Raw genomic sequence first — 11,640 nt, forward strand, 5'->3', positions numbered from 1 at the left:
AGCATTGCTTTGACTCTCACAGTACATTATACCAACCAGTAGCCATGTTGCTCAGGGTAATGCACATCACTGAGGAGAAGACAATGACAAGGAAGCAGTGACTGATGCTATAGATCACAGCACAGCTATATGGCTGCAAACTGAATATATTGCCCATACTGTACATGTTGAACATAATTGGTAGCTCAACTTTTTTTTGTGCTCTTCTTTATATATGGTTTCCAAGGAGTGCGCTTTTTTAAAAATTATTGAAATTGGACTAAAGCAATAGGACATTTTTATGCAGTTCTTGTACTAGATCATATTCAGAGAAATGTTCTGTCAACACATAAAAGACCACTTAACATGTGGTGTGCAATAATTTTAGAGAATAGGTAGAAAATAATATTTTTGCACCAACAGGATGATTCCTAAAGAGCTACTATTTGAAAACTTGGCCTGTCTTGGCATGGTGTGCAGTATTTATTTATTTATTTATTTTTAAATGAGGACAAAACAAAGAAGCGTTAGGCCTAAAAAGCTATGTCATTCCCTTTGGAAAATGGAATAACTCCATCAAAGACCTGACATAGGACCTGAGAGATGGATCTGATATTTATTCTGATCTATCTACTGTTCACCGAAAAAAATCTATGGTATGCCAAATAAACAAGAAGGAGACTGAACGAATCAAATTCTGGTCCAAAGCCTCATCCAAATGTGCAGAGAAGGTCAGGAAACCCGTTAAACCTGGAGGAGGCTCTGTCATGATTTTGGGCTGCATGTATATCACCTGTAAATTGATTGTCAACTGCTTTATTTTTCAGCTTGGCAATGATTCCAAACACACTTCCAAAAACACACCTAGAAAGAAAATCACACAGTGCAACATTATTAGTCATAGCTTGGCCTCCCCATTGGCCAAATGTCAACAATATTGAAGTAGAGTGGGACCATCTTAACACTTTAAGGCCTATTGGAGCAGAACTCCCCGCTTTGCGGAACTTTTTTAAATCCCAGTAGAATTGCAACCACATAAGTTACTGCAAAAATGTATTTTGCATAGGAAACCGGAGGAGTTGTACTTACATCTTATGCATTCAGCTTGTCCTCGGTTTGCTTCCACATATGGTTTTGCAAAAATTGCACAAAGAGCACTTGCAGCAACAAAAACATAATATTTCAGAAACACGCTTTTGCCAATCCGATCAGCTGTTTATAGCGTTTCATACATTAGAATAGACTTCAGCATGAACAAACGCATGTCTGCCATTACCTGACAAAACCGGAAGTGATGTGGGAAACGTATTTTTTTCCTTTAGGGCCTTTATAAACCTATACTGGTGTTTTAAATGTCATGTTTGAGTTTATGCTTTTCTGTATAGTTTCTGGGACACGTAGAACTCAAATTGCACTGTTGGAAATAGTTTATTTTGATGCACATGCTGGTTTTTTTTTGCAAATTTGCAATATAATATTTATTTTCGTTTTTCCTGCAGTATACAAAAATTGGTGTATCTAACAAATAAAACTATGAAGACATTCAAAATTAATTTCCTGTGGTTGGAAACTATTTTCTGCACCTTTTTTGTATTTACAGTTTTGAAGTATATACCTCTGAAATAAATTGCAAAAAAGGGCAATAAACTACAAAAAAAAGGAAAATAGTTTTTGTTTTTTGAACATATTTCTAGTTATGTACTTACTATTGACTTAATGCATACGTATTATTACATTTGGGATATAACGGTTGTATTGATGTATAGCAACTTGTAATGTAAAGAGAAGCTCGGTTGGACTTGGTTCTATGGTGGAGAACAGAACAAAAGCAAACAAAAAAAAAGCTTTAGCTAAAAGACGCCTGATGAACTATTCCTGAAAACTACTTGAAGAAATTACAAGAAATCCAACAATCAAAAAGAATTCAGATAGTGCTAAAGAACAAAGAAAGTCTTACCAAATGCTGACTTTCAAGAATTGTACAAACTGTCCTTTTAACTTATATACTTTATTTCCATTTATGTTTGAACATGTTTCAATGAATCACTGCACCTATTTTCCCATTTTCCAGGCAAAATCTAAAGACGTTATGGGCAGCTCAAGACTTTTTCACATATCCCACCTCGCAGATTTCAGTCTGAAATCAAACTGTCAGTAAATGAATCTATTCTTCTATTATACTAAAATTCCAAAATTGTGTGTTCAATATTTCAGCAAAAACGATTACCAAAGGGAACTATGGTAAAAAAAATAAAAATAAAAATCTAGCACTAGATTTATCTAGCATTGTTTCTGCTTAGTTCACTAGTTGTCTGAGACTGAGGATTTAATTGATGATTGTCTGGCTGAGTGACTATACATCTAATTCTCCTAGCACAGTTGAACAGAAGGGGACTCGTCTTGTTCTTGAGTTTGGTGCTAATGAATACCCTCGCATCTGCCGCCTCTCCGCCCACAACTCCCTTCAAAACATCACCGTTCATGTCTTTCTGTCCCTTCTCTTAATAGTTTGAGGAAGCTGTTCTAATTCCATCAACAGTCACTCACTCTGATGATTAGTGCCAGTCCACTGGTGGCCTGGAGGTTACACAGTTGTTTGTTCGCGTTGCTCAGAAGTAGCGCTCAGCTGTAATGTCTGACTTAACAGAGTGAATATGTAAAAAAGCTGCCTCAGTGGTTGGCCAAGTGTGATTGTACACACTGACAGCAGGTGCCTGTCGATTATTAAAATTACATACTTGGATGTGAGATTCAGGTGACATGTTGCAACAGTAGCAAAAACACAATGGGTCTTGTTTATCAAGAAAAAAATACATGACATTCTAATAATAAACAGGTATTTTTTTTCCTTTGAAATAGCTGATGTTATCATTTGTGTCAGATATACACCAAATAAGACGGTCAGGAAATAGAATCTCGACAAGCCTGAAAATTCTTCTGTTTCGTGCCTTGCTATAGTCCATCAGCTTAGAAAATAAATATGCTCCCATTCTCCACAGGATAAAATTTATGCTCTCTAGACTTCATTTTTTTCCCACTTCTACTTATTCAGGGTTAGTTCAGTCTCGCTCAGCTAAGAGTCAATGTAAATGTAAAACATTTCCTCTGAAAAACCACAGTGCTGGAAAATATCCACAGTGCGCTAAAAGATTTAACAAGGAAGGAATAACCATGCAGATGGTATGAAAATATGTTAATACTGTCCCTCTAGACATCACAGTTGTATTGAAGTCAGCCTGAAGCTAGATGATTAGGCACAAGAAGGAAGTTAAAGGCAAAGACTTTAAAATATGCCAATGTGTTAAGTGAGTAGCAAATCAAATAATGGAGGAAATAAAGAAATGGTGAGTTATGCACAATAATTTCTTCAGATTTCAAGAAAAACTAACATTTTGTCTGTCCTTTTAGATGATTCTCAACAACAACAAAAACACTTGTGGTTTAAATTTGCGCTGTTACTATTAATTCTTTAACATGAGCCCTGTTAAGGCGTAAGGGGAGAAAGAAAATATGTGTGCAAATAGATGTTTTAGTATGGACTGGCTAATTTATATGACAAACAAATGTTGTGAGGTACATCATTTGTTGATGCCAGGCTGTCAGCTGTAGGTTTGTCTGGCATATCTGCATAATTTACATATTTTAAGCTTTGCTGCCATCTTAAACAGCTGAAGTGTTTTGCATCACACGGAATGAATAATGTCTCTTCAAATTTCACTCAGACTCAAGCTCACAAAATGCATGACGAACCACCAAAATTGAGCTTGTATAGCACAAATGTACCCGAGGGAGCAGCACCCCTCTAGTTAGCTGCATTTTCTGAGCCACTGGTTAAGATACAATGCTACAGCCCATTAGAAAATCGGAGGATGTGTGTGGACTCCTAAAGAAACAGACCATTCTAGAGCTACACTCACTGTCAGATCATCCCCACAGCACTTTCATATACCCGTTTGCTCCCACCCGGAGCATTGCATGACAACTTTGGCTGCAGCAATACTGGCAGGAACCTGCAGTCCCTGGAGGAGTCATGTGATTATGCATCCCTGTAGCCATGATATTCTGAATTACACAGAGAAGACTAAAATCTGCCCGGCATGTACTGTCCTTTATGTAAGAAAGGCCGTGGAAAACAAAAATGATCCCTTAACATTATGTACACAAGGCAGTTACTGTAAATATAATAAATACTGAAAATATGTGGATCCTATTCTGGGCTTCCTTATAATAGACAAGATATACTGAGCTGTACAAATAGATTAATGAGTATTTGGACCATTTATTTTTTGTTTTTAGTTTTGCTTCTGTACATCAATGAAGATTGATTCATGTGAAGGCAATTATTAGGGTGGAAATCAAAATAATAAAGTTAGAATTGGGAAATTAAACATCTGATACACTGCTAAAAAAGAACAAATGCACTGACAAGAACAGCAACACCAAAAAGTAACATCTAACCAAATCATCTTGTGGGGGTAGATGCATCACTGTCAAAGTCGTCTACATAAATGTAAATATTGGTCAATTGACGTTGCCAGAAAAAATCTGAAACGTTTTGAAAAAAATATATATATATTTGGACATATGAAACCAAGCTTAACTTGTTCTACAATCATCAGGAGTGAAAAGTATGGCGAAGAAGAGAAACAGTTTGTGATCCAAAGCATACCACATCATCTGTCAAACATGGTTGAAGTAATGTTATGGCATGTATGGCTGCCTGTGGAACCGAGTGGTTATTGATGATGTGACTGCTTAAAGAAGTAGCACTAGCAGGCTATGCTAGTGCTACTTCTCTGCTCAGACTCAGCCAAATGCTGCAAAACAGATCAGACAGGACTTCACAGTGCAAATATATAATTAATCAGAGTGCAGCAAAAGCAACCTAAGAGTTTCTCAAGGCAACAGAATGGGAAACTCTTCAATGGCCTTGTTAGTCACCTGATCTCGGCTCAAAAGAGCGTACTTTTCTTTTATTAAAGAAAAATAAATTGAAGGCAAAAAGACCCACAAAAAACAGGAACTAAAGGTGGTGGCAGTAAAGGACTTAGAGAGCAGAAAGAACATTTCGTGATGTCCATGGGTTGTAGAATTCAGGCAGTCATTTAATTTACTTTTGGTAAATCCATTGAATTACTGCCATAAGTTTGCACTCAAATCACATCTCGCTTGTGTGATTTAAATGTAGAAAGAAAAAATACACACAAAAAAGTGTCATTCTCCAAATATGTATGGCTCTATCTAGAAATACGAAGTGTACTCATGAGGTGTACTCCTCAGAGCCAACACTGATCCTTCAAAATGTCCTCAAAATAATCATGATGGTGCTTTGAATACAAAAAATATAAACCAATTGGTGTGGATTCAAGAATGTGTCCTATGATATGCAACAAAACATGCATTTCAAAGAATATTAAAGCTTTGCTGAGCCATGCTGAGGAAGACAGTTCTATATTTTCTAATATTTAGGTGTTGCTACTCTATTTTTGGTAAGTCACATTTACAACATATGTATGGTTGCTACACATAACATAGGTTTCTCACGAAAAACAAACCAAGAAACAATTTATAAGAAGCTGCAGCTTTAACAGTGACAAAGAATGTGAGAATTAACTCAGAAAATGAATTCAGAATGCCTGTTTGAGCTACAACATACACACGAGCTTTATTGTGTTTAGGGAGAACCAGAAAATCCCCACAAAATCACTCTGACAGAGTCACTGTGCTCATAAAGTAGGCATCTATTCAGTCAAGGGAATCAGTGAAGCCGCCAGAAGATGTGTCTCTTGACACTATAACGACAGTTTTGGGTCTCTGGTTTCTTTATGAGAAAGAATTATTCACTATCTTCAAAGACAACTGTACAGCTCAAGGAGTGCAGTGTAAATGTGATACAAAGTGCAGTGTAAATTCCGATTACAGTGAGACAGGGATGCTAGATAATACCAGCTATAATACCCGACACCACAATGTCTCGTTTTGTATGGGGAAGCCAATGTTGTATCCTCTGACGCACACATACACACAGACACACAGACACACACTCGTTCTTATGGCTCGATTTGTACGTCCTATTACATTGCCAGCATCTTCTTAAGCCTCAGCACTTCCAGGACAGTTCACTGCCTTGAAACAAAGACGAGGTATCATCAGTAAAAGAAGACAACAGAAACACAAGACAACGGGGACTGAATACAGCAATAAGGCAAAGAGATCATGTGGTGCACAAAAAGAAGGCACAGAGATTTCAGATAATGTCTTGAGCTACAATTAGCTTCATGGTTCTTATCTCAGTTTTTTTCCCTTCCTGTTCTGTGACTTGCCCATAACGCCAAGGGTGACAAATCAGCTGAAGCCACAACAGTGCCATAATTCTGACTCTGACATGTTCTTGTTTTAACTGTAGTAATGTAATTGTAGTACATCATAGTCAAGTCATTAGGTTCATGTCTTATATTCACCGATTTTGGAATTCAAAAAGAAAATATAACAGAATGCCATTTTTTTAAAATTATTATTTTAAAACCAAATTGCAATATATTGTTTGCATGGAATTCCCCATCTGTGCTAATGATAAACACAGAGCAGGGGAGACAGTGTGGGTGTTTTTGTGTGCATGCATGTGCGTCCGAGCGTGTGTGCATCTTGTTCATGGCAAGAAATCAGCTCAGTTTAGCACATAATGGAAATGTGAATAGCCCAGAGCGCCTTTCTCCCACACAGGGAGAGAACTGGCTGGGAGCTGGCCGCGTCTTTCCAAATCCAAACACTGAAAGGGAGTTCGCTGGGTTAAAATCCTGCCTCCTTTTGCTCTCCCTCCCTGGAGCGATTCACAGCTTTGCCCATACATTACTCAAACAGGTCATCCAAACAGGTCTCACTAGCAGTCAGGAAACATATTCACACACATATGCGCACACACGTTATGCACACGGCTGGGTAAATTAACACACACTTGTAGGTTCAGCGGAAAGGTTATGTGATCTTGCGTGCACTGTGACAGATGACATCAGATGACATATACGGTAGCACAACAGCTCCACATTGTTTGCTTAATTTAACCTCTACTTTTTTATGCAATATTAGCACATTTTCATATTTTCATATACCCCACAAAAGGTTACCACCCTCACCCATGCTCCATATTCATTTATTTCCCTTTTTTTCATGCAACATTGAGATTTCTTTGACCATGTTATTACCTTTGTGCCTAGAGGGGCACGATGAAAAGTCAAACTTACGTGCTACTTCTAGAGACGCGTTCCGGCTTTTGGCCTCCCCCAGATAGTTTCGGGCCACGCAAACATAGATGCCATCGTCTGGCTTGCTCCGTCGTCCATGAACGATGCGCAGGAAGAAGAGGGACCCACTGGGAAGCAGCATACGGTGGGAACGGGGATTTTCCCTGTTTGTCTCAACACGCTCCCCGTCTTTGTACCATTCCACCGTAGGCGGTGGACGACCCTCTGCCTTACAGTTGAGAGTGGCTGGCTCCCCCTTGGACACAATGAGGTCAGAAGGGTGTTCCACAATGCGGGGAGGGAAGTCTTCCTGGCGAAGACGAGACCCTAAAGGAAAGGAATGATGATAATGTTTATTTCATATACACATATATTTCTTTTTTAACCAACAGTATGTTTGGGATAAAGGTTGGTAGCCCCTGAGTTACCAAAAACAGCAATAGCAACTACAAATGAGCAACCTTTAAAAGTTAATAGGCACTCAGAATGCACTGTGTCATACAACAGCAGTAAAGCAATACTGGCGTATCACAGTTTCTCTAAAATAAAAAAAAGAGAGAAAAACAGGGAATTGTTGATTATCATACTTCTTTTGATTAAAATAATGACAGCTGATGACAGAGAGAAATCTTGGGGAATTATGTTGGAAAATAAGTAATGGTTTTCATCTGTCACTAAAATAATAATTTGCACTGCAATTTAAACTGTAAATCATGCCTCTGCATCAATTTGTAAATATGATTGGTGGAACACACAAAGTATAATGTGATTACAGTACCTGGAAAAAAAAAGAAAGCTGATTAGTGTCAGGTTTTTATTTGCTCTACAATATGCTGTGTTACTAAACTGAAGCTTCCATATTTACTTTCACAGACAGGAGCTGAGGAGTCATTACATCTCATTAACTTTTTCATTAACACGTTCCGTCAAACACTGACATCATCAAACATGTTGTCACAGTGGGTGTATAACAGCAGCTGCTACAATGGATTTTTTGATTTGTACTTTGTACACTAAGGATGTGCAAAGTTCACTATGTGCTTTTCAAATCAACGGCTATATTTCGCCATAAATAATATTTACGTTTTAACCCCCAGTATTTGATAGCTGATCTCCATCAAATGTCACGGGAATGTCAGATTTTTTTTTTCCATTTATTGACCAATTCAGTGGTGTTTCATATATTCCACCTCTAAATGTCACAGAGTAATGACCCGAATGTAGTGGCACTGTGTTTGTTTACCGACATGACAATCTCACAACTTTCATCTGTTCCATGGTGTATGAGCACATTATAATATCTGAGTTAAAAGGTCTTCTCTGTCGTGTGCATACAAACAAGTCAAGTGTGTAGTGTTTAAGTCGCTAGAACGTACTTTTTCGACTGTCTTAAGGAGAAAATAAATAAGATACATAATAAATAAATGAAAGTGATGTTTGGCACTCTCTTGTCTTTTTAACTGTGAGGGGGACAAATCATACAAACTGCACAGGCAGCCGTGATCATTGGCTGCTCTACAGCAACTGAAATAAAGTCATAAAAGTGAATAAAAATTGATGTTATGGTCTATAATGTTAAGAGGTTTGCTGACAAAAAGCGTTCCATTAGCTGGCACCAGCATGCCAAAGCAGGGAGATACACTGCGTATTAAAAATGCTTTTAAAACTCTATAATCTATAACATTTGTGTGGGTCTGCAAAGTCACACCAACACATATTTTGTGAAATACTGGCTTTGTTTAATTGGTCTTCCCATTACCCGGTCTCCACAGTAGCTAATGCAGAGTTTGAGGCTTGTTCTGTCAGACAACAGAATTTAAATTAGATGATTTAAGTTGTGGGTGGCACATTGGCTCAGTGGTTGGTACTGTCATCTAACAGCAAGAAGGTCCTGTGGGGTCCTGTCAGTCTGTTGGCCCTGTGATAGACTGGCATCTCATCAGCAGGGGGTTGTCTATTTCTTACTCGGGGCAGGCTCCATGCACACTATGACCCTGAATGTAAATGAGTGAAAAAAGAAGGGAGTTTTTTTTTATGTAACTCCTTAAAATGGGGGTTAAAAAGGCAGATATAATTTAATGGAGTCTGAAAGTAAAGAGTTATATTTAGATACATTTAGAACAGTTAAAATATTTTTTAAAATATTTTGTCCAGGTCCAGCCTTTGAGGCTCATTTTTCTTCCCAAGTATGTCCGTTTAGTGAGAACTATCCATGGTGCTGAAGCACACGCTCAAAGCCTTGCAGAAAATAAGTAGTTATTTGGGAGCTTACATGCAGTGGACACTTTGATAAAAACCAGGTTACGCTGACAGTGTTTTACCAGTAAAAGCTTCAGCTTATAACTTGGAAGATTCCATTAACTGAAAACATAAGAATGGGTATGCTGGATGTGTATTAGCATATATCTCCATATTAATACATATATATCCAAAGAAACCAATTTAAACCAATGCAACAGACATGCATTAACAATGGCTTATGATGTAACTGCCAGAATGTGCTGATTCAACCCAGTAAATGTATAGAAAAATGTGGTGTGCCAATCACCGGAAACACCTGTCAGCAGGAGTCCAATACAAACTTCAACTCCTGTGATGACCTCAGCGTTCAATCAACACCCGCCCCCCAACTACAGGTTTCATAAAGATGAGATGATTGCTGCTCTTGTGTGCTGCATTGACACGCTGTACCATATAAACTCAGCATTTCCAGTGTACAGGAAACACCCGTTTCAAAAGCCACTTTATGTGCTGTGTAGTGCTTACACCTGCACACATTTACTCTACTGACACAGATTTGTGCTATATGGGACAAAGTAGCACAAAACACTTCAGGAGATTGAACAACACAAGATTCTTGAAATGTAAAGGTGCAAATGAATTTTTGTGCATACAGTGTTTATGTTAAAAGGTCCATTGTACTGAGCACATGCACACTTTGGGAGAGATTTTAAGACTATGTGAAGGTACACTGCCTCCACATCAGACTAGACATTTCAAATTTGAGACAGCAGAAGGTCCATTAAGTTAACTGATCAACCTGAACGTGAGGCCACGTATCTGACGCAAGATAAAGAGAATTAAAGCAATATGTGGGTCCAGCAGGAGCCATTATAGGTTTCGATATGAGTAGAACATGACACTGAAGGAGCAGAAAATATTATTTTTTCAGATAATATAGGGGGGGAAAGTTAAGTTTGGCTGCCTGGACTTTTTCTTTTTTTTTTGTCAGATTACTCAATATTGATAAGCTGTCAACCATTTAATTCAAGTAAGACATCTATTCAGCCAAGGGTACCCCGTATAAATAAATAATCACTTTGTCTACCTAACCATTAAATAGTTGGTCTGGAACAATATCTTATACAGGGGCTAAACTAAAAAGAAAGAGAAGAAAGTATATAATATGATGACCGAGAATTGAAGGGTGCCAGCTGTTAATCGTGTACCATACTCAGTATCTTCTTGGTGGACTTAAGCTGGAATCACTGTGGTCGAATACGCATCGGGTCACAGTTGACTATTCTTTCTATAGCATAACGTGGGACGAGACATCCTTTTAACCACGACGCTAAGTAAGAGATGCATGCACTGTATGAACTTACCATAGGTCTGGGTGTGCAGAAGTCCACAGAGAAATAAATACTGTAGAGGACCCATTCTGGCATATTGGCCTCGTAAGCTATCGGCGCATGAATTCCTCCTCAAGCAGAAACAAAAAAAGAAAAAATGAAAAAGAATCTCATCAATCCTGTTTTCACTTGTGAGACTTTGTGACGATTTGTGAACTAAAAGAACCAAAACAGTTTTTGTAGCCGCCGAGGGAAATCGTTCTCATTCACATGTCCATTCTCCCACTCCAAGAGCGCACAAGTAAGCTGTGGTCTGTCGACTCGCCGACACGTTGGCAGTTTCTGCAGTCACCAATTGCAAACATCACCGACGCCCAAAGACCCTCCAGTGACTGTCGGTCCCCCAGTTCAGACGCATTGGTCTGATACTTTACAAGGTCCGACGGCGGTGGAACTCATCCATCCCTACGTGGGACAAGTTGAGGGATGAAAGGTGGAGACGGGATTCAGTGAGAGGTGAGCAGCTGAACGGTGCAGCACAGCACAGCTCAGCCCCTCCTCTCCTCTCTCCTGCCCTGGGAGAAAAAGCCGCGCGAATGTAACAAGCACAATAAATCCGAGCATTAAAACTCAGCAGCAGTTTAGAGCTGAACTGGTACATCTATGGTCAGGAGTCGTTTTCTTTCTTTCTGTTTTTCAAGGAGATCACAGACAGCTGATATACTCATAGGCAAAGTCAGCAACATGATGAGTGTCGAGTAAATGAAAGCGCGCTGTTTTGGCTGGCTTCTATTAGATTTTATTTCCTTTCATTCAATTTGTATGTACTTGGACTGATAAGATCTTAA

The 11,640-nt window shown here is 38.7% G+C and overlaps 1 protein-coding gene across 1 annotated transcript in view; it reads right to left on the reverse strand.

The window, feature by feature from the left end:
- The window catches only part of LOC102792291 (roundabout homolog 2-like), an 80,618-nt gene extending 69,296 nt beyond the window's left edge, over nt 1-11,322 (reverse strand). Inside the window, exons 1-2 of the mRNA XM_087847167.1 lie at nt 10,826-11,322; nt 7,221-7,547 (exon numbers count right to left, since the gene is read on the reverse strand). Coding sequence (XP_087703293.1) covers nt 7,221-7,547; nt 10,826-10,880 — 382 coding nt within the window. The 5' untranslated portion in view covers nt 10,881-11,322. The remainder of the gene's footprint in view (nt 1-7,220; nt 7,548-10,825) is intronic.
- Nucleotides 11,323-11,640: the final 318 nt, after the last annotated feature.

Source organism: Neolamprologus brichardi, chromosome 10, assembly GCF_056152115.1.
Source record: "Neolamprologus brichardi isolate AB-2024 chromosome 10, ASM5615211v1, whole genome shotgun sequence".
NCBI classification, from domain to species: Eukaryota; Metazoa; Chordata; class Actinopteri; order Cichliformes; family Cichlidae; genus Neolamprologus; species Neolamprologus brichardi.